Source organism: Homalodisca vitripennis, chromosome 2 (genome assembly GCF_021130785.1).
Source record: "Homalodisca vitripennis isolate AUS2020 chromosome 2, UT_GWSS_2.1, whole genome shotgun sequence".
Classification (NCBI taxonomy): domain Eukaryota; kingdom Metazoa; phylum Arthropoda; class Insecta; order Hemiptera; family Cicadellidae; genus Homalodisca; species Homalodisca vitripennis.
This window is the reverse complement of record NC_060208.1, coordinates 188,477,272-188,501,744: the sequence shown is the minus strand read 5'-3', so window position 1 is coordinate 188,501,744 and position 24,473 is coordinate 188,477,272. Positions and strand designations below refer to the sequence as shown.

The window sequence follows — 24,473 nt, the reverse complement described above, 5'->3', positions numbered from 1 at the left end:
TAATATCCTAAAACATGATTCTGTAATATTATATGACCACATTCTTTGGGAATTTTCGTGTTCAATCAAATGATGGAATCCACACTCAAAAGGTTAAACCCGATATTTGAAAGTTTGGCTCTTCCTTTATGCTATAATATAAATTTTATCGCAATTGGATAATATTTACTACTTCAAAAGTGAGGTAATATAAAAGCACGTTAATGCGCCGCATATGGGGCACGTGCCTCTTCTGAGTTAAGATAGATAAAACATGTGGGCGTTCACGCATATCAATGCACACAGTGCTTCTAATATGGCAGCAGACAGCCACAACCCAAACAGGGACATGATATCATGTAGGTGATGACTAAGGCCTGTAGTGGAGTCGGTCTTGACCAAACTGTCACAGACTGAGGTTAGATATAAGACTAGCGAAAACTACACATCATACAGTGTCATAAATAACTATTCATTGAATAACTACAAAAAACTATTTTTATTATATCATTATGTATTAATTATTAAAATATAACATATTTTGAGCACTGAACACTTTATGTAATTGATCTTGTTACAGTACTGTAAGTGAATTAAAATTAAATGAAATACAATCGGAAATAAATATTATGTCTTCATTAAAACATTATGTAAACACGTATTGCAAAATTTAACAAAACTTATTTTTTATAGTGCAGTAAACGAAGTATATTATGGAGATTAAGTTTGTATTCATTAATACCAAAAACTATTACAATTATTATAACAAAATTATTTTATTTTATAGTGAATATTTTGAATTGGATAACACCAATGTTGAATTGAACCAATGTTACTAGTTCCCTGCAAAATAAGTAATTTTTTAAATTATTTTAAGAGTACACAACAATTTTAAATTATGGAATTGTATTACATGAATATTAACCTTAACAATTAGAACTGTATGCTGTCCAAGCAGATTAGAAGATAAAAATCCAAAGAAGATATTTTTGCAAAAGTAATAGTTACCTGGCAAATGCAGCTAGATTAAAGGAACAACAGTAAAATAACAAACGTAAAAGATCTCTAGGCAAGTAGTTCTCAATACAAGAGTCATTTAAAGTAGGAACCATTTTGTAATGGAGTAAGGAAACTTTATAAATTTAATATAAATTTGATCAGAAACTAAATAATGAATTTAAAAACTTTTCAACACAGTCACCATTAATAACTAAACATTTTCTATGCCATGGCAACAGCTTTTCTATCCACTATCAAATAATTCTTTCACCCAACCATTAGGTGGATCCATTTTAACTGTTTTGATGTTGTAAATATTACAAAACATCACAAATTAAATAATTGAGCATACATCTCATATTTTAATAAAGTGTATATTTAAATACAACATATGGTTGCCTAGAGAGAAATTTAAACTTCAACATTTATTTCTATATTTAAAAAAATAAAAAAACATATAAAGACAATAACTAAATATTGGCTGAAAAAATAAATAACATACAAAAGTTAAAAACTAATATTTGATGATGTTTAAAAGATTTTAGGTAAAAATATTATTGTACGGAACTTACAAGAATAAAGTTAAATAATAGTAAAATAAAACATTAATAAAATCTAGAAAAACACAATTAGAAAATAAAGTTTACCCTCTTAAATTAAAATTACAAGAGTAAATATAATGTTATTAAAATGTGTCAATAATCTGATGTACATATTTAAAGTATTTCTTTTAATTCTATATAATGAATATCCTAATAATATTATAACTGCCTATGTTTGTTTGTTTTGCTTTCATGTGTAAACTATTCAACAGATTGTACTGAAATTTTACATGGACATTCTTATGGTCCCTGGGATAAATATAAGCCTGAGATATATATAGGTTTGAGATTTCAGTGATTAGGTAAATACTCATCTATGTTACAAAATGTCCAAAAACATACGATGATCAGAACTTGACACTGAAGACTTCCTTTGAAGCAGTTGGTAACAACTGTGTTAAATGAAAGTTTGCTGGACTGTGCTTTTGAACTAATGTACCAGCTCTAAATGTACTAAATTATTTAAAAAATTTCAGTTTATAAATAAACAAATGCGTTATGCCATTGATAACATTTTTATCAAATACTAAGTATTAGATCTGAAAGACAATTTTACTATCTAACTTTCCTATAAATTTAAAGACTGATATAAAACTCATTTTTTAGTTTAATTTTGACAGAACGGGGCTTCTCTAATCTGTGCTGTATATTTTCTCAATCCGCAACTGCTAGTAAAGATAAAAACACAAAGTACCAAAAATAAGTTAAACACAAAAATTGCAGAATGCAAATGAGCATATGGGGCAAAGATCCGGTGTTAACCCTTTGTTCTGTGCAGCCTTCAAATCTGAGGCTTCTGCAAAAACAAATGAGATTTGTCAGTTATTGTTTTTTGATGAGGCACTCTTTCTTTGTTGAACAAAGACCAAGACATTCCAGCTTTAAGTGATTCAATGATTCTTCTGCTTCTCTAAAGAGCCTGCATTCATGATTTTGGCTAAAAACACGATTAAAATAAAGAGATTGCTATAAAGGCTGAAATATCTGTGATTTTTCTTGATCACAAAGGAATTGTTCAAGATATTGTTACTGTGACAGTTGGCTGTGAAGAAGGAAACCAAAGCAAACAATTTGCAAGTACATTAAATTAAATCTTCACTAATTTGGAGATGTTTAAGTATAACCTTTTGAACCAAGCACACACGCAGAAAATTCAAGCAAGAGAAAGAAAAGAGAAGTCTCACCATGCACAAAAATAAGAGAGAAGGATGAAATAGATAGAGCATTAGGAGCTAATAGGAAAAGAGCCTTGGTTGACATGACCAAGGATGGAAATCAAGAGACAGATATGTTAGAAGCATTGTCGACAGTCATCTTTTAAAACAGACTAATGCTGGAAAAGATGTCTGTGACCCGAGTTGACAGTGCAGATCAACGGGCACAGTTGAATAGCGCAGATCGTGATGGACTGGACTAATCAGTAAAGAGCTAAATTCTGAATAGGCCTTTATTGATTTGAATATAGAACATTTTTTTTTAATGTGGCACAATTCTCTTCTGTTCAGATTATTGACACTTTTAATGTTTTGATCATGAATTCATAGAGATAGTTATAGAAAGATAGATTAACTATCTTGCCATTAAATAATATCATTATTATAAAAAACCTGGACAACATAACATTGAAACTGGTACAATGGTTTAACAAGAAAACAAACAATTACATTTGTTTACATTAAACTTTTCCAATATTTAAAATGTGTATTGGAAATACACAAAGTATAGATAAACAATTATATTTGAAAATATCAAAAAATTAAAATTGAAAGTGTTGCATTATGTTAATGTCCAGAAAAATGCAAATACATTCAATAATCCAATAATCTCTGTCTAGAATTAAAAGCTTGATTCACTGAAAAAAATAGCCTAGACAATTACAAACTATTTACATTTGAAACATTACTTCACAAATTGGTTTAAGTTGATTGGTAACATTGTTGAATGCTGAAGTCTTCTCAAATGTGCAGTTCTGTGACGATGTGCCACAAAGGAGAATCAGGAAGTTATGACTGTGCCAACACTAGCTGCACCGGTTTCATGTGAACTAGAAGAGTTGCCTGAAAATGATAAACAAACAAGAGCATTTTTTATAAATTATATTGCAAAACAGAGAGCATTGTTGTTGTTAGCCTTAAAGTGGCAACCAGCAGATTCTGTTGATTGATAGTGAACACATTTGATCAAGATTGTGTTTTATGATGATCCATTTAATGAATAGTACAACAAACATTTAAAGTTAAAACTAGCTTTCAGATTATTTAATTTATGATTACAAATGTTGTGAATAAATAAAATAAAATTTATTATTACTAAAATGTTCAGTTAAGCTAAACTAACCAGAAGGTGTCAGAAGATGTAGCTCTTGTAGGCAGCTGTCCAGCCAGTTGTAACAGTCCAAGGGGGAAACTTAGATAGCAACCGTTGTAGTGGTACAGAGCGCTGGTGGGCCCCATGCAGGAAGTGACCACTAAGCCCAATGTCCACTACATTGCCACTGCCACTATCGTTGCCACTGCCTTCCACCTGTAGTTATACGAAAAAATTATAAAGGATTTGCAGATGTAGTCTAAAAATAGGGCTGTTACAAATTGCCCTTCATCTATGCTGTCGATTATAGACTCAACAAGGCTTATGATGGCAAAAATAGTTTATTTTCCCTTTTGGAATCCATACTGATAGTCAGTAATTAAAGCCTGTTGTTTGAGGAGGGTTATCAACCTTTTAGTACTACTTTTACTATAATTTGTCATAATGTTGAAGTTAATGATATTGGTCTGTAACTTTTTGGGTCTGTTTTTGGTCCTTTTTTGTGCTCGGATATACCTTGAAGACTTTTAGCTTGGTTAGGAACTGCCTTAAGGAGAAAGATTTATTTATGACGGATTTGAGAGGGGGGAATTAATTCTTCTGCACAGTGATGTACGTTTTTTGATGAGAAATTGTCAATACCACTGGATTGTTTGTTTATTAGGCTTCGTATTACTTGGTTTACTTCTTTCAATGTTGTGGAGTCAGATGAAATGGTTGTGTTGAAGGGCTTTGATCCTCTTCTAGCCTGTAGCCTCTCGACTGTTTATTGTTCTGTTGTATTGTTACTTCTGCTATCTGAGTAAAATAAGTGATAAATTGCACAGCTAACTGAATAGTTCTTTGTTTGAAGTTTGTTTTTGACAATGGAAGGATTGTGAAGGAAACAGGATTTTTCCAGACATTTGATATGGTTCAGTGATACAGAAAATCAGTAACACTATGTTTCGAGATCTGCAATCTGATCTCTCCTTCAGGTAAATAACTAACCTAACAAATGATTACGAACTAGGTTAACCCCCCAGCTGGTATGAAACGAATTTTCGTCGCCAAAGGCCAATCCGATTTGGCAAGGACGAATATTTGTCGCCAAAGTAGACGTGTACAGTTATTGAAATTTTAGGCAATTAAGGTCATATAAATAATTTTTATTTGATATATTCTGGAAGAGCATTAATTATAGTACCGATTTACTGTTCTTCTTTATTTACCGTAAAACATCGTTCTCTATGGACAGCTGACGTGAACGTAGGACGGGTCAACCACATTGTTGTGAAACTGTAAACAAGTGCCGGGTTTTGTGTTTGAGGTTACGAATCCAATAGTATTTGTGGAATTTGTATTTTATAGTGTTTTAGTGTTGTTATTATTGTTTTTTTAGCTTTCTTAAGTTATAGTTTTAGTTGTTCAGTATGAGTGAAAACTTTAGAGACCAATCAAATGATCTTAGAGAGCTCGCAGGGCGGGATCTAGTGATGCTGAGTGAAAAATGATACTTTGTATATATTGTACATATGTAAATAAGGTAAGATTAAAATTTATTATTTTATTTTATTTTTGTTTTATTTGTCATACTTATATAAGTATAAATGCAATCATGAGATTATGTTTACCCACGAACAATAATATTTATTTAGAAATCTACGCATTTTTGAAAATAAGTAAATACGCGTGCTTTTTCATACAAAGCCCTGTATAACACATACGTTTTGAGGTAAAACTTACAATAATTATATATTTTTGGAATCAGCACAAAATTGTGAATAAGTTATACATTTACAGTTTTGATGTAAAGCTTATTGCTAAGCAATTACACAATGGAATATTTACAAAAATAATGTCCAAAAAACATTTTTCTTACATTTTGTAAAAAAAAAAAAATGTGTTTCCATGGAAACAATAAGATATTGTTATTATAATGCTCTCCATATAGTTGTGAGTACATTGACTTATAATAGTTTATATTGGGACTAACAGATGAAATGTGATACATTATAAGAAACGTCTGCGAGGCTGTTAAAATAGAGCCGCCAGTACAGAGTGACACCATTGCCAGTTCTAGGGTTAAACAAATCATACCAGAGCGTTGCGTTAGTGACGCGTAAGTCTGGAATCATAACCACCATGTTGTGTGTCAACTTCACTAACTCTAAAACACGCACTTAATAAAAAACTAAACAGAACACCAATTATTAAAACTAAACTACAGAATAGGTCTGTATTCGCCGACCAACCACCTATGACTAGTCTTTGCAAATTTGTAATTGATTTATTTCAATCAATAATCTAGCAACCAATCTTTTGTTCGATATTCATAAAAAAATGTTTTCTGTGCACTTAGTTTTTATCAGTTATTACAAAACACAAATATCAGATGTTTATAAAGCCAAAATCCTTTCAATAAAACCATTGAAAGGGCAACATTGAGATTAGCATGTCTGGGAGTGAGTAGGGTAGGAGCAGTAATAGATAGATAATATACCTGGAAGTCAACCCAGAAGTTCCAAGGCTCAGGGTCTGAGGCATACGAGTAGTAGATGAAGTAGGTAGGCCTGCCATTGAACGTAATACCCTGGAGAGGTTCTCCAGAGTCCACACTCCAACCAGAGAGACGAACACCTGTCTTTGGGCTGAGGATGAGACTCATATGGTCAGGCCCTGGAACACAAAATCGTTGTTTAAAAAGAATAAATTAACTTTTTAAAACCAATAACATCATTCACTTCTATAGTCAGGAGAGGGATTGTTACAGTGAAATGTTCAACAAGCACTACATTAAAATTACACATTCAACGAATGTAGCAGACGGGAAATGTGGGGAAACCAACTGTCAGATACATAAATAAATGTTAGATCAACATCAGCGAACTGTTTATATACCTTTACAGTGACCTTTCAGTATTTTTATTTAGTTATATAACTATTATTTATCTGTCTGACAGTCATTTGTGTATCAAGCTAGGAAAAATATAATCTGAGAAAAATTTATCCTTTTATACCAGGGCTATTCAGAAAGTAGATTAAGTTTTTCTCTGTATCCGCTAAGGACTGAACTATTGCGGCTTTTTGATGTTCAGTGGCTATCCAGCCACTCCTCCTCTTACGGTCGCACCTTGTTGTTTTACAATAGCAGTTTAAAATGTGTGATGCAATTGAAAATCGCCAACTCGGTGAAGTTTATGGGAACAATGTGATTACATGAAGGTGGACTGCGTCAGTGGTGCATTACGTTTAAAAATGGCTGAACTAATGTGCATGATGACGAACAAAGTGGACAAATGAATGATGAAATTGTCTCTAAAGTCGATGAGAAGATTAAAGAAGACCGTGATTCACAATAACAGAACTCTCACTTAGTTTTCTTTAAATTTCAAGGAGTTTGTTACACGAAATTGTTACGCAAAAGTTAGGTTATCATAATTTTGTGCAGAAAGGGAACCGAAAATCTTAACAGAAACGCATAAAAATCAGTGTGTGGCTGCTTCATTGACATTTCTAGACCCTTATGAAGAAGATTGTAACCTGATATCATTACAATAGACGAAACTTGAGTAGAACACTTGAAATGTGAAACCGAATTACAGTCTAAAGAGTGGGGGCACACACATTCCTCCAAAATCCCAGAAAATGCATGCAAATATTATGGGCACAGAAGATTATGCAACTGTTTATTGGGGAAGGAAAGGAGCTCTTCTTGTTTTGTTTTCTTAGAACATGGCACAACCATACATTCTGCGAGGTATTATGAAACCTAGCAAAAGTTAAGAAGAGCAATACAAAACAAGATCAGAGGAAAGTATTTTCACGACAACACCCGAGCACATACAGAAAATCGGACTCGAGAGACTGTGGCAGAGTTTATAGCGCTAGAATTTCAAAACTAGTTTATCGCTATGAAAAGTACCTAAATTTGTATGGTAACTGGGTTGAAAAAAATATTTTATTTTAGTGTCACCTTACAATTTTTTCTTGTACTTTTTTTGTTTATATCAAAACTTAATCTATTTTATGGATAGTCATCAAATTTTTAATCCTTTTGATACTTACCCATTTCAACTTCTACCAAAGTTAGTGTGACTAACAATAAATTACTTTTTTAGTCAAAATTCTTTTATCAATTTCAAGAAAAACAAGGTGATACTCTGCAAATTGGCTTTCTACTCCGAGACAATTATTCAATATCTTAAAATACCTTGCAATTGTTAAGATTTTAATATGAAAAATCGATGTATGCCATTTCATAAAAACAATAATTCATAAATGCCAATCAGAGTTTTGAAGTGTTACTTTTAAGTTAGAATTATGAGAAATTTATTTAATTAAAGGAAAAGAACCACTAAAATCAAACTTACCCACAACACTGAATTTGAGCCTGATAGTATTGTCGGGCCTCAGCTCTCGTTGTGTCAAGGTCAACTCTGTCTTTATGGCAACATTGGGCTGAGGGCCGGGTATCCAGTGGGTCTGCCTGCAACATTGTACATGCTCAAACTTGTTAGATGAGACCATCATATTATAAACCAGCTGAGGATATCATATACGCAGATAGAGAGGATTTAATTTGACATCACTGTATGGTTTAACGTTTCCTCCAACAATATAATTAGTTCTAGAAGAGGAAATTGGAAGTATTAGAAAGGAAGAAAGCCATATATATGAAGAGTGGATAAAATATGTCAACATTAAAAGGAGAACAATATAAGGATAAAGAGAGAAAGTACACATAAACAAGAGAGAATCTTTTAGTTATGCACAAAATACACTGGAAATAAACGTGTAAAATAGTCGATAAAATTACTGTACACTGAATCAATAAATATTGTTTCCTAACCTATGAAAGAATTCAGAAAATAAATATGGACTATTCATATATGTTTTTCAGATATGAAAACATTTAGTCATAATAACCTTTATTGCACAATATATTCTATGTACCTTCAATTATAGTTCAGGATCTGTTATTAGTCAATGACGTTATAAAAAATAACAATGGACATCATGTGAAATTGTGGTATGAATGTTTCTGCCAGAAATATTTAAGGTCTTTTGGTTACAGATCTCAATCTGTCTCAGTGACACTCTACTCTGTAATACTGTTTAGGCTTGTCCAAGACAATTTCAAAAATACAATAATAAATGCTTTTTTTTGAAATTATAAACTCACCAAACTATAGAGAACACAGGGATGAGGTACGGCAGACCACAGTACAGTTCTGTCCTGCACTCCTCGTCTATCAGACTGGCCTGAGCCATTTCCGGCACTAACGTCATCACCGACCTAGGACTGTTCACATCCATGTCCACCACCCAGAAGCCAGTCTTGTGCTCTCTCACAGCACCATTCTCGTCATGGTGCATTCGGTCAGTATGCTTTAACATGTCAGATATACTACAATGTCAGTGACAAGATTCTTAAGATAAACTAATTATGGATATATTCAAGTGTAACGTAAGACATATTCAACAAACAATCAATTTTTCCTCTAGCTTTATAGTTTATTTCATTAACTTGTTTTCTTCCATTGTTAATTTCAAGTTTTGTAATTGATTTTGAATTAACTTTGTAAGTAGCTCATAATTAATTAGATTACAATATAAAATTGTGTATATACTCATGAAAGTGTATGCATATATCAGCTGAAATTGAGTTGGTTAGTGGGTTGAGGATAACTCAGAACCAAATACATGTTTTGTAATCACTTGTTGTTAACTGTATAAAAATGCTCTCATAAGATTAAGATTGGTACTTTGAAAGCAATTGGGCCAAGCCCTAGAGCCAGTTATATTCCAAATTTACCAAAGGCACATCTAGAGTATAAGAGCATCTAATTAATGCAAAATATGTATACAAAACAATAGTTTTAGAAACCTAATTCTGTTCTTCTGATGTGTTAAATGTAAGTACAGGGGTACCTCAAGGCTCAGTCCTTGGACCCTTTTTATTCTTAGTGTTTACAAATGATTTTAGTTATAATGTACCTTCAACATCAGTGCTATACACTGATGACACAACATTGATATGCTCTGATGTTAGTGTTTCACAAGTTAATTCTCAACTCACCAATTCATTTGAACTAGCGAAAATGTGGTATTCTGCCAATAATCTGGTTATAAACGATAGTAAGACTGAGAGTATACTTTTTTCATTGAACAATAATTTAGACACAATTAATGACAACTTTTTAAAATCGGTTAAACTACTTGGTATTTCCCTAGACAGTACACTCTGCTGGGATGAACATGTCGATGGCCTTTGTAAGAAATTGTCAAGAGTGTTATTCTTACTAAGGAAACTAAAGTATTGTGTGAGCCCGGATGTTTTATTGATGGCCTATTTTGGTCTCTTTCACAGCCATTTAAGTTACGGTGTACGCCTCTGGGGTAATTCTAGTGCTGCAAAAAAATCCTTTACATGGCAAAAGAAGGCAGTAAGGGTATTGGCTGGGTTATCTAATCGAGAATCCTGCAGAGCAAGTTTTTGTAAATATAAAATCATGACACTTACCAACTTGTATATTTATAGCAATTTAATATTTGTTAAAGTAAATATAAATAATTTTAATACTCACAGTTTAGTGCATAATTATCAAACAAGAAACAAACAAGACCTGGTTGCACCAAATATTAGATTAAGTAAAACAATGAAAAGTTACCAATACCAACAGTTGAGATTCTTTAATAAGTTACCTGTTTCAATTAGATTGTTGCCAAATAATGAGTTTTACAAAGTTGTATCTAAGTGGCTTAAGTGTAATGTGTTTTATACAATTGAAGAGTATATGTCTTGTGAAAATTTTATATCTTAGTTAACCTTTTTTAAATTGTTAACATTGTTCTAGTACATAATATAGGTTTAGGAAATCTAGACTTACTCTGACGAAGCCTATTGTAATTTGTAAAAATTATTTAATGGCTAATAAAGATCTTGATTCTTGATTCTAAAATCACTGTACAAAAATCAATAAATTGTTTTAATTATGTAAGATATAGAGTATGTAAATTTATTGTTAGAGTAAATATTGCATTATATTGTAACATTAAAGCTAATAAAAACTTTAAGAAATTAATTTTGTTTGTTACATTATTGTGATTTTTAGTAAAATATCTATATTAGAAGCTATCTAATTTGGCACATTCGGTACTTCGGCAATGCCAGACTACTAAAAATTCATAATTACTAAGAGCCATCTTAAAAAATCTGTAAATACTATAAGAGAAGAAAATAAAACATCCGGCCTATTTTTGGGTGTTATATCCTTCCGTTAAAGGGATATAAAGAGATAGAAACATTTAAAATAAAACAAAATTTTAATCACAGAAACAAATGAAAAATCTTAGTTGCCAACATTTGGTAATACATTTTAAAATTCATGAAATATTGTTTTTAGAAACAAATTTGTAAATATAAATTGAATAAAAGTTTATGACAGTATAAACCAGTTTCAAGTACAATACAATGTCTCTGGATGTAATTGAAATATAATTTCATGTCTTTTGATTTTCTGGAACTATTTTTTTAGCTCATTATACAAAAATGTAGTAGTTCTTAAGCAGTGCAGAATTTATTGCATTCAGCCAATCTTATAAAGGTATCAACGGCAACAACTACTTCATTCCAGGTGTACGAATTTAATGTGTCAGGGCCATCTTCATTCGATTCTATATATTGCAGTTGATATTTTGTTGAGACCCTGTAACACTCTATTAATAACTCATCTGTTATTTCTTTGACTACAGGTTCTTCATAATCAATCATTATCCAGTCCAAAATTTCATCTCACAGCACTATTAATGTACATAAACAAGCAAATAAAATTACTCTTCAAACCAATGATTTGTGTAAAATTAGAAGCTCATTGACAGATAACTAAATACACAATGACAGACAGGAGTGGTGATATATGACAATTGTCCCTACCAAGCTAGCAGCACAAATTCTGCCAATGACGCCGAAACTATGCCAACCGCATCTATACATCTACACTAAAAACTGCCAATTAGCTTTATACAGTGTGGGTGTAAACAAGCAAATTTTTTATACCTCCTTAGCGATGCTGTACAACAATTGAAATTAGCGAACTATTGGATTTTAATTAATATGAAAATACTTTTAAAATTAAAAAAAAAACCTGGGATGAATAGTTGGTTATATTTATGTATCAGTTATCCATTTTTCATGCCCGATGTGTTTTCAAAGACAATTTCAAACATATCAATGAAATCTGCAGTGAATGTTAAAAAAGTGCAAGCTGGTAAATTTAATTGGGGAACAAATTTTCAGTGCCTTATCTTTTAGTAAATTAATGTCAAAACCCGTGATACCTTTTTGAAGAACACATAAAAACAGGCTGAGCATTTACCTCATGGAGAAAGGCAATTACTTTTTGGGAGGAAGTTTGTCTTCGGAAGCTTAAATTTAATAATTTTAATTTATAGATAGTAATATTGAGTTTTTAAAATAATATACTAGTAACTGACAAATGATCCTATACAGTATTGTGTTTTTTGAACAACTTACAATGATTGTGAAGCGCTGAGGCGTAGGATTCTGAGGATCGCTAGAGTAAGGGAACCCCAGGGGAGTGAGCACCAGGGTAAGTAGTGCCACAAACACGATGGCAGAGAGCAGACTGATTACTCGCTGAGGATTTCTGACCAATAGGATCATGGGAACCTGAAATCAGTACCAGTGATGCTGGTAACGTGTTCACAGCAATGTATACTGTACATGTAAGAGCGATGTGTACTGTTGGACGATACTCACAATGTAGGTGAGCAGTAGGACGAACATGGTGGTGGCGATGAGAGACAGCACCAACTCCGCGTGATTGCCGGACCCACTGCGTCCCATGATAGGGACCACCAGTAGCAGAGCCCCGTTCACTGTGTAGCCATTCTGGATGTACGGGAGCAGCATCACACCAACAGGGATGAATATCCAACGCCAATCTGCTATGCAGTATCCAGTTAGTACTGGTAAAAAGCCCTCTGGGAACTAACATTTTTTAAGTTATTTATTGCTAAAATATTTACTATTTCGTTATTTTGAGTAGCATTCCTTTGGGCATGATATCCAACTAGCACTCTTAGTCAAAGAAGAAGGGTACCTTGAGTAGCATTCCTTTGGGTGTGATATCCAACTAGCACTCATAGTCAAAGAGGAAGAGTACCTTGAGTAGCACTCCTATTGGTGGGATATTCAACTATTCAATTCCTATCGGTATGATACCCAACCAGCACTCATAGTCAAAGAAGAAGGGTACCTTGAGTAGCATTCCTATGGGTGTGATATCCAACTAGCACTCATAGTCAAAGAGGAAGAGTACCTTGAGTAGCACTCCTATTAGACATAGACATAGACATAGACATTCTTTATTGCCATTAAACATGATATGCAATAGGCATAGTCAAATTACAACATGATTTATAACCAAATAACAATAGAATCTTCAATTGCTGGTTACAAGTTAGACAAAGTAAGTTTTACATTGCAAAAATATAAAAAATATGAGTTTTAAGGCACATACAAAGCGTCAACAGTTAAAAGATCCTTAAAACTAAATTAAAATGGTAACTTAGCCTAGCTTAAAATTTAAAAGTTGTCTCGTTAAAAGTGAAATTTTAAAAACTCTTTTACATCATAAAAATGGATTATCTATTAACCAGTTTATACATAACATTCTTAAATCTAGTACTGCTGATGTGATGAACAATTGGTGGGAGCCTGTTAAAAAGCTTTATGCTCATAACATTGTAGGAAGACATAGTTTTGCTTAGCCTATAGTGAGGAAAACGAATAGTGTGAACTAGACCTGGTAAAATGGTTATGTACATCAGTAGCAAGGGAGTGTTGAAATAAATTATTTTTTCACATGACATAAACATACAAAGATATACAAGTTGATCACAGTCAAAATTCTCTCTCTAACAAAGAGTGGTCCTACAATGGTCAGTTGAACCTGAGAAAGTTAATATTCTTAATATCTTCTTTTGTAACAATAAAACATTTAATACACCTATAACCATTACCCCAATACATAATACCGTACAATAACACAGAGTGAAAAAAAGCATAATAACATTGTTTTAAAAAGTTGGTGGGTACAATTTCTCTTAATCTTCTAATCAGGTACACTACTTTACAAAGTTTACTACAAACATGTTCTATATGGGAATGCCAAGATAATTTTGGGTCAAAATAAAAACCTAACAATTTAACAGGTTGTACAAAGTCTACAATATTACTATTGAGAAAACTATTGTTTTACAGAAAAGTTTATTATTTGAGTTTTTTTTTCCACATTCAGTAAAAATTTATTTGCTGCATACCACTCAATCTGCTTCACTTAGAACTGTATTTGTCATGTAATCACACAAATTGAGATAACAGCTATTGGACTTAAAAAAAAGTAACATCATCAGCAAACATAAGTGTACTAGCCGATACATTATCAGGAAGGTCATTAACCATTATCAAAAAAAGAAAAGGGCCCAAAACTGAACCCTGTGGAACACCATACAGAACTTGGGCATCAATCGGATAGAGAACCATTGACAGAAATTTGTTGATAGCGGTTATTTAAATAAGATTCAAAAAGTTTCAATTCAGTACCAGTAACCTCATAATGCTCTAACTTTTGCAAAAGGACGCCACGGTCGACACAGTCCGAAGGCCTTGCTTAAGTCGCACATTAGAGCTTGTGACAACTCGCCTTTCTCATATAACCTTAAATAATTGAATCCACAAGGTCACCGACAGCGTCAACCGTAGACATACCAGGCCTAAAACCAAACTGGGTAGGAGCAAGTAACTGGTTGAAACTCAAAGTAACTTGCTGATTTGGTTCTTGATGACTGCTTCTACAACCTTAGCTATGACCGGAACTAAAGATATGGGCCTATAACTAGCTGTATCCTCCCTGTTTCCTTTCTTAAAAATAGGTATAACTTTAGAAATTTTCAACTGTTCAGGAAAAGTGCCTTCAAGCAAACACCTATTTATACACTCGGTCAAGGGAAAGACAATTACATCAACAACGGATTTTATGAAGTCATTGGACATGAAATAGATATCTTTACTTTTAGATGGTTTAAGTCTACTCAAAATTCTAAGGACCTCATCGGTAGTAACACTCTTCCACCTGAAACAAACATTAGGTCTGGGTATTTTCTTCAAGAGCACATCCGCTGATGTTGGTGCAGAGGGAATCTTCTGTCGCAGCTCCTCCACCATGCCCCCGTAGAAAGTGGTGAACTCCTCGAGAGAAGGTGAGATGCCAGATTGAGAAGAAGAAGATCTAGTCCAAAGATTTCACCACCTGCCATGCAGCTTTAGTTTTGTTGCCCGAAGTAATCAATAAAATGTTCATTGGTGGATTTCTTGGCATCCACGAATAGCAGATTTATATATTGATTTCTTGCAGTGATGTAGGCCTGCTTGTCCACGGGTGATTTAGTGCAGTTAGCTATAGTGTGCAGCGTCATTACATGATTCTTGAGTACATGAAGTTCTGGCCGAGTACCAACTACCAGTATTACCTTTTTTTAGGCCACTATCTTCCCGCACCTCTGTAGTTTGCATGGAAAATAGATCTCCATTAAGTTTAAGATTGCTCCAAAGAACAAGTTCCACGAGGATGTTGCGTCCTGACCGCTCAGAAGGAGCGACCATTCAATAGTACTCATATGATCTTTAAGTAGGCTGATTCTATTGGTTGAAAAAACTCTAAATGTCATCAAAGCAGGTACAACACCATCAACTGTTCGCAGGAAACTAACCTCAACTAAAAAATCACATGGTGATCGGATAGGGGGAGGTCTATAACACTTAATTTGTAATTTTTCATGAGGGATGTTAGTCACCATAGTGTCTAGACATGCTTCACCCCGAGTGGGATATTCAACTATTCAATTCCTATCGGTATGATACCCAACTAGCACTCATAGTCAAAGAACAAGTAGTATACCTTGAATAGCACTTTTAGTTTTTTTCTATTAAATCAAGTGCTTTTAGGCTATTAATGTGTTTAACCCTTTTAGGACCAGACCAAAATTTGACATGTGCAAAGAAAATTTTTGCGTTTTTCTGGCCATGCACCAAGAACTGTGCATATTAAAAATGTGCGATTTTTCAAGCGTTTGAGAGAAAAATCATATCTTCAGAACTAATTACTGTACAGATTTGTTTATAGGCTTAAAATGTTTATAATTAAATTTGTTCATTGTAAATAATAAATTTAAGTCATTATATATAGCAAAAAACTATTTGATTTATCTATTTATCAAATAAAAAAAGAAAAAAAATTTAAAAAATTGAATTTGATCTTCAATAAGTACCAAAAATAAGAATAAATTATCTTTCTTGAGAATCCCGATTACGGCAGGCCGCGCGGCATCACATGATTATTTAAGTTTTTTGCACGGTACATAAAAACAAGTTTTGTGTGTTTTTTTTCAATAAAGATTTTAGTTTTTGTTTGGTAATGTTTGTTTTTGTTGAATTTTTGTGTTTGTAGAAATGTAGGGGTAAAACACAGAAGTACAAAAAAAGCGACGCACCAGCTGAACGGGCGGCGAGACTCTGCAATCACGTTATCTACTAGACCGCTCGTACTTTGACCTCTGTCTGAGGATGGGGAGGGGTTTGCAATAAGACAATTCCTGTTTTATATTGACGAAATATTGTTCTACGCTAATCTAGTAATCAGTAGAAGCAAAATGTAAAATAACGATTCATGTCTGGGTGTGGTCGGTATAATCCCAAAGTACCCTGACAACATTACGATGCAACATGGCCGTAAAATATTTTTTTCACCAAGCTGATGATTCCAAAGACGTTTAAAATTTGATATCATGGTAAGAAACATACAGGGAATAGAAAAATAGTACATTTATTCCATATAGAAGATTAAATTATCTCTTAAAAATATGAAAAGTCCACCAGCGATAAATCAGACGGCTGGTCCTTTTCGCATAGTACGCCGCCGGCGATAAATCAGATGACTGGTCCTTTTCGCATAGTACACCGCCGGCGATAAATCAGACGGTTGGTCCTTAAAGGGTTAAATACAATGTGATGGTTAAGTATTTATTTCTAGCTTTTTCGCTAATTTTTATGCTGGAGTTAAACAAAAACCTCACTAACAACTACTAAAGACGAATAAGAAAATGAATCAACAATAACAAAGTATTATTCAATGACACAGAGATACCTCATCTTCATGTAATGAACCCCACAGCACCAAATCTGTGTGGATTGTACACAAGATAGATGTGCCCATTAGATCTCAGGTCAACTTCAGCTCACTAAGGGTGCTAATTATATATCACACCGAAAGAAGTGCTACTCACAATAGCCTTATTCTTTGAATAGGGGTGCAAGTTTATCAATGTATTTGATATAATAATAAACAAGAAAAATGGCACTAATAATTTATCTACATGGTGTCTGTATTTTTATGTGTAAAATGTCTACAAGGACCCTTTTTGGTTGCCTTGTAATTGTTGAACTTCGCCAGATTTTTAGGCCTTTTCAGTGGGCAAACTGAACACATTTTTTGTTCCTGTATTTATTATAAAAGAATATGTGGAAGTTGTATATATTTTTTAAATTTTTAATAAATTCGTCTTTATTTTATGTATTTTGGAATTGGGTATTTAGTACAGTGTTATGCTGTGCTAAATGTGAAAAAGTAAAAAAAAGTTTTTTAATAGTTAATAACTTTTCAACTTGGAACAGTAAGTAACATAAATTTTACATTTTGTTGTTGTTTGTTATGCGCTTATTATTTACTTTCAACACACACTTGCAAATTGTTTACAAAACATGTAGCATAACAGGTGAATATAGTCAGCACTTAGAGGGTTAATAACTATAATCACTTAAAACATTTTAGTATGAGCATATCTATTTGTAAGACAAAGGTTAATGAATCTAGAAGGACCTCTGTACTTGGCTAGTGTACGCTGCGTGAGGACATTGGCTGTGCAAGCGAAGGCCACCCAGAGTGCACAGACAAAGCCAGAGCGGATGCCAGTGACAATGGCAATGAACAAAAACAGGGTGAAGATCAGCTGGTGAGCATCCCAAAACAGCCGGAACTGTAACCATGGTGAACGTACCACCTGCCGGCACATCAAGAGCATTGAAACCATTACCATAACATATCTGGAGTCTGGTCATAAAAAACTTAATACATGAAATTAGTTGATAAACAAAAAAATGGGTGATAGCCAATAATGTAAATTATCTAATAAAAAAGGTATATGTACAAAAAATTATGTTTCAAAAAGATGAACAGTAAACTTAAATACATTTTTCTCAGTTAATATTACCAACTATACGACAGTTGTACCTGTTTATTGTTTAAGAAGAGTATTTTACTTTTATTTACTAAAATAAAACAAAATATTTTTAATAATTACACAATTTTTTTCTAAAATTTTAAAAACACTTTAGATTACAAAATTTAGATCCATAGACTGATAAAATATATTTAAGGCTCAGTTTTCATGACAAATTACACTAGTGTTACAACATAATCAATACATAATACTGATATCAAAAGCTTGTGTTGTTTAATGAATTCTTTATATTATGTTTTGTTTCTGAAAGAGACTTTAATGCTAAATGTACTACACAACATTATAAGATACAAGGTGGTCTGGAAAGTAAGTACTGTTTTAAAATTAAAACAACAAATATTTTTAGATAATTTTATTTATACATAACAGATTTATCTTAAACTATTTCAACATTACTCCTACTTTTGTTTACAAACTTGTAGAGAGTGAACAGTTTATTTAGACCTTCCTGCTAGTTAAGACCGTTGAGATAACTTAAGTGGTCAGTTAATATCTCATGCAAAACAGTTCTTAAAAATGGTGAAAATTCATCTAAAAACATCATCATTGTGGAACATCTATTCTCTTGAAGTTTCTCATCCACTCTTTAATAAGTCATCATTCACAGCATAAGGCCCCCAATTTCATGTTTCATCATAGATATTTCCATCATTCACTGAGCTGCCTAGCCCATTTTCAAACCATTCCACTTTCACTATAGATCTCCGTAATATGATAGATTTTGGCTACTTAATATTTTATGTATTCTGAAACCGAGTAACTGACTGAATCTTACAGTCAACTGTTAATAGTTTAACAAATTTTAAATCGCCACAAAAAATAAAACTAATCAATGATACTGATACTGATAACCTAATCACCTCCACAAAAGTGTGGAGTAATATTGATAAGTAATATTGGGTAATTCTAAGCAATATATGGGTCAACCTCGATTTTTCTCATATTACAATATAATGTTCCAATAGTCAATTAGAAAAGGAAATGACTAGAATTTCTTGCCGGAAAGCAGTTATAGGGGGCAGGCAACCGCCAGACGGTCATAACATCCGAACGGCTGCACATCACGATAGCAACTGATTAGGACCGGCCGCCAGTGACTGATAACGCCGAGATAACGCCGGGCGGACTGAAATTAATTCAGTATATACCCAGATCACGCACGATGCCTGCCCGCTGCGCAGCGCTTCGCGCTGCTTGCTCTTTTAGAACAAAAATTAACTCGAGTAGTTCCAAACTTTGAAGCCCTGATCACGTCAGTGCCCCTGATCACTAATAGGTAATTCTAAGCAATATATGACCGTCTGGCGTTAGCCTGCTCCCTATAACTGCTTTCCGGCAAGAAATTCTAGTCATTTCCTTTTCTAATTGACTATTGGAACATTATATTGTAATATGAGAAAAATCGAGGTTGACCCATATATTGCTTAGAATTACCTAATATTGAAAATAATATTATGAAACAATGAATTTCCAATTTTTTTATTTTCTCCACAATCTTTTGTATAACTATTTTCATGGTTGTTAAAAAGTATTTTGAATAATTTCAACAAAATCTGCACATATTTTTATACAAATTCAGTTCCAAGTTATGCAACTAATCTTTTATTTTTATTTACAAACGGTAGTTATTACCACATCAAATAGACACTTACTCAATAATTTTATAGATAGTAGAATAATTATACGACGTAACCATCCTTAACAATGACTGAAACTAGATTATTTCCCCCCACTATGCTTGCACTTAGCAATTTCTGATCTAATCTTCTTTATTTAAACCAAAAAGTGGTTGTTAATGATGTGTTACGTGACAATAAGACACAAGAGGAACCTGTGATAGTAGTATGAGGAAGTAATAGTAATATCACTTACTTAATGATTATATGACAGGAGTTATACAATATTTATATTAGACACAAGTACTGATTATTGTTTTATAACCCATTTCAATCAAAGTGTTAGACATGCCCAAAACATCCAAACTCTACGAATTTGAAGTCGTAGTTTGCACAAGAGAATACTCATATTTCAGAACTAAGCTATTTCACTACAATATCATTTTGAATACTGTTACGTTTAAGAAGTAAAAAACAAGACAATTTCTTCAAATGGGTCATGAGAATTTTGAAAGTTACTCTGGTTAGTTAAATAAACTTATTATTGCATGGAATAAAAATAATAAAAGACTCCAACAAAACATTACTGTCGTGTTAATTGTCATGAATTATGTATGACACTGCTTCTATCTGAGGCTAGATATATGTTGGCATATTTAATGCTGCATTAACACTTTCACAGCTGGGGATGGATTCTTTGTTTAAAGGTTATTTTTGACGATGGAAGGATTGTGAAGGAAACAGGATTTTTCCGGACATTTGCCATCGTTCAGTGAAACAAGAAAACAGTAACACTACGTTTCGAGATCTGCAATCTGATCTCTTCTTCAGGTAAAGAACTAACCTAATACATAATTACAAACTAGGTTAAAATAAACAAATCTTACTAAAGCGTTGTGGCACGCCTAAGTCAGGAATCACAACCTACATGTTGTTGTCAACTTCACTAACACTAAAGACATGCACTTAATACAAAACACTAATCATTAAAACTAAACTACGGAATACAGGTCACAATACGTCTTCACTCGTCTACTAACCACCTACGACTGACCAGAGGGACTAGCCAATGGCAATCGTGACGGCTGGCTAAAACAAGATGGCGGAAATACAAGGGAAGGGGAACAGGAATGGGCCCTTTCGTTATTATTGGTTCATGCGAGATGAACTTCTTAAAACCATATTGTGACTCCGCATTGGTTTACTACAAATATCCGATCCGTTTGATACTTTTGGTTTTCTCTTTAGTTCATTTTTTAGAATTGGCAACCAAAGCGGCCTAATCTCGACTGATGGTTGACTGATTGGTTGGTCTGCCAATTTAATGTATGTTGCCTCAATTAATTTCCTTTTGAAGAAATGTGGTTCCCGATGTATTATGTGGGCTTCATCCCAATTCATATGATGGTCTTCGGACCAACAATGGTGTGCAATTTTTGACTTTTCTGTGAAACCCTTTCTCGTGTTTTCTTTGTGTTCTTTTATCCTTACGTTTAGTGGTCTTTTTGTCTCGCCTATGTATTCCCTATTGCAGCTACATTTTATACTGTAAACACAGTTTTTGGAATCCTATGTGCCATTTTTTGGTTTTGTTTTTACGAGACTTTGTCTAAGAGTGTTGTGTGTTTTAAACGCGGTTCTAATGTTGTACTTTCTACCTACTCTTCTAATTTTCTCCGATAATCCCGGCACATAAGGGATTGACATAAACGCAAATTTATCACAATTCTGTTTTTCTGACTCAGGAATGATTCTTCTGGTTCGTTTGCACTTATTAATTACTAATTGAGGGTATCCATTGCTTCTGAGATCCGATTCAATTTTCTTAAATTCTTCTTTTAGTCCATTCCATCTTTATCTGAGCACAAGCTCTTTGCTCTATCAAACAACGAATAGGCTACTCCTTCTTTGACAGATTTTTGATGGTTTGATTGATAATTTAAATATTTTCCTGTGTGTGTTATCTTTCGAAAAACAGTTGTCTTAAGGACATCCCTATCTCTTAATACACACACATCCAAAAAGGGAAGCTTGTTTTGGACTTCCACTTCCATTGTGAGGCGGATGGAAGGAGAAATACTATTAATGTGATTCAAAAAATTATTTAATTCAATGTCTCCATGAGAAAAAATAACAAAGGTATCATCCACATACCTCCACCAAATCTTCGGTTTGAACTGAGCTGAAGCCAAAGCTTTTCACTCGAATTCCTCCATAAAGATATTGGCGAAAATAGGAGACAGTGGAGAACCCATTGCCATCCCCTCATCTTGACGGTAAATTTTACCCTCTAACTCAAAATAATTGCATTGAGTGCATAGTTCTAACAGTTCCATAATTACTGGCACGGGAAGTTTAGTTCTATCCTTTAATGTTTGGTCCTCTTTGAGACGTGATTTAATAATTCCGAGAGTTTCTGGAACTGGTACATTTGTAAATAGACTTTCGACATCAAAACTTACCAGTTTGTCAGTTTCAGTCAACTTTAGGGATTTTGACTTCTCTACGAAATCCCTGGAATTTTTGATGAAAGAGTCAGTTTTTCCTACCAAAGGGTGTTAAGATGTCCAAGAGGACTTTAGACAATTTCCTGCAAGGTGAATCACGAGAACTAATGATGGGCCGAAGAGGGATGGTAGGTTTGTGGATTTTGGGAAGGCCATACATATGGGGATGGATGTTGTATTTATGTTGAGTGAGTGTAATCTATGTCTAGTAGGATCGGCACTGCAGCCATAATGGTTATGAACTGATATAAATTTAAAAAGTTATTTATTAAGTTTTGTTTTAATTGGCTGAGTAATCCAATGATCTCATATGTGACTAAAGTTCCTATGAAAACAGCCATAATGGTAGTTTTGTAAAGAAAAGTAAATATATTTTATGGCTAGCAAAGTTTTATACTGTGATTTCAGTGCAGTATCAGTATCATCAAGTGTTTCATGAAAATCCCAATGACAGACACAGCATTTATTGATGGGATAAGACATTTAAGGAAAAAAAGAGATTTTTTAGACAAAACGTGAACAAGTCAACTATAAAAAGGAGATAAAACCGTAGAACAGATTCAAAACCATTTTTAAAGAAGTCCAAAAAGGTCTGAGTGGAAATTTGGACATGAGTTGGATTTCCTTAAATATACAGTTAACAGTTTTGAAGAGAGGACTTGAACTGAATGGTTAAAATCCTCAACTATTGCATGCTTTGAAGCCATATGACAAATTAAAGAGGTATGTCTTTGCTATTGTTGTTCTGTATGAAAATGGACTGAATCATTTCATAAACCAAATTGTTTTTAGTGTTGAGGCTACCTTTCACTTGTCTCGAGATGTGTTCTGTCATAACGTTTGCATATTGAACACTCAAAGCAATGAATCAGAGCTGTGTTGAATCAGTCCCCCGGACATCCTGATCATATTTTGGGAAGAGATCAATGTTCACCTGGACGTCTACAGGGGGATTCATGGTGCTCATGTAGAGCTAAGATTACTGTTACGACTTTGCCCATTTCCCCAAATTGGGATTTGGAGGGGGCTCAAAATTTTTAAATGTAAAGAAAGACCCATTGAAAGGTCTTGATAAAAGAAGAACAGTGGAAACTAGAGCTTTCTATCTCTACCCAGTACAAAATGACAGCTCATTGAAATTAATTAAGTTAAATACAGTTGAAATACAAGTTGAAATAAAAAACACAGGTTAGTAAGTTTCAGCTGTTATATTGCATAAAGTAATTGAAATTACTAATGGCTACTGTGACTTAACATTTAAAAATGTTAAACTGCCACCCTAAAAGCCCATTTTGGGGAAATAGTTTGCTTTTGTTTCGTTCATTTTTCTATCTTTTTCCATTGAAGGTTGAGCAGGATGCATTCATGCTTTTTTTAACTTAATTAATTTCAATGAGCTGCCATTTTGTACTGGGTTGAGATAGAAAGCTCTAGTTTCCACTGTTTTTCTTTTATCAAAACCTTTCAATGGGTCTTTCTTTACATTTAAAAATTTTGAGCCCCTCCTCTCCCCAAATCCCAATGTGGAGAAATGTGCAAAGTTGTAACAGTTAATAGAAAGTTTACTTCTATTTTATAGAAAGGTGTCCTTAGTTAAATCCCTCCATCTCTATCCATCAAAAACTAAACAGATTGTACTCGTACTGCAGAATCCAAATAATAATTTAATTTGAGAAACACAATTAGTAACTCACTTTCTTTAGGCGTTTGGCTGCCAGCAGCACGGTGGCCAGGGACACAAGCAGACTGGGTATGATGTAGAGGAACAGTATCCACACGGGGCGGGAGAACCAGCTCATGGCCCTGTTTAGAAGAGTGAGAGTGGTAGCGATGGCAGCCGTGCACGCCAGAGACAACAGCCACCAGCCCAAAATCACCAGTCCACAGAACAACAGTTGTCTCAAATAATCCCGTCTTAGAATACCTACAACACCAACCCGGTCATGTGATCTACTATTTCTGACTAAAGCAGTTTTTGCACAGTGTGACATTAATTTTAATATTACCAGTGATTTAATTTCACTAAACTCTTCTCAATATATAAAACATTTACTTGAAACAAGTATAAACTATTAATACTTCATGCTTACTTCACACAC

General features: G+C 33.5%; 1 protein-coding gene across 1 annotated transcript in view; it reads right to left on the bottom strand.

Annotated features, from left to right (window-relative positions):
* Positions 1–1,706: 1,706 nt before the first annotated feature.
* LOC124355177 (endoplasmic reticulum metallopeptidase 1-like) overlaps positions 1,707–24,473 on the bottom strand; it is a 56,845-nt gene continuing 34,078 nt past the window's right edge. The window contains exons 6-14 of the mRNA XM_046806179.1: positions 24,069–24,298; positions 17,831–18,011; positions 12,652–12,836; positions 12,406–12,561; positions 9,052–9,257; positions 8,240–8,355; positions 6,370–6,545; positions 3,918–4,103; positions 1,707–3,637 (exon numbers count right to left, since the gene is read on the bottom strand). Coding sequence (XP_046662135.1) covers positions 3,927–4,103; positions 6,370–6,545; positions 8,240–8,355; positions 9,052–9,257; positions 12,406–12,561; positions 12,652–12,836; positions 17,831–18,011; positions 24,069–24,298 — 1,427 coding nt within the window. The 3' untranslated portion in view covers positions 1,707–3,637; positions 3,918–3,926. The remainder of the gene's footprint in view (positions 3,638–3,917; positions 4,104–6,369; positions 6,546–8,239; positions 8,356–9,051; positions 9,258–12,405; positions 12,562–12,651; positions 12,837–17,830; positions 18,012–24,068; positions 24,299–24,473) is intronic.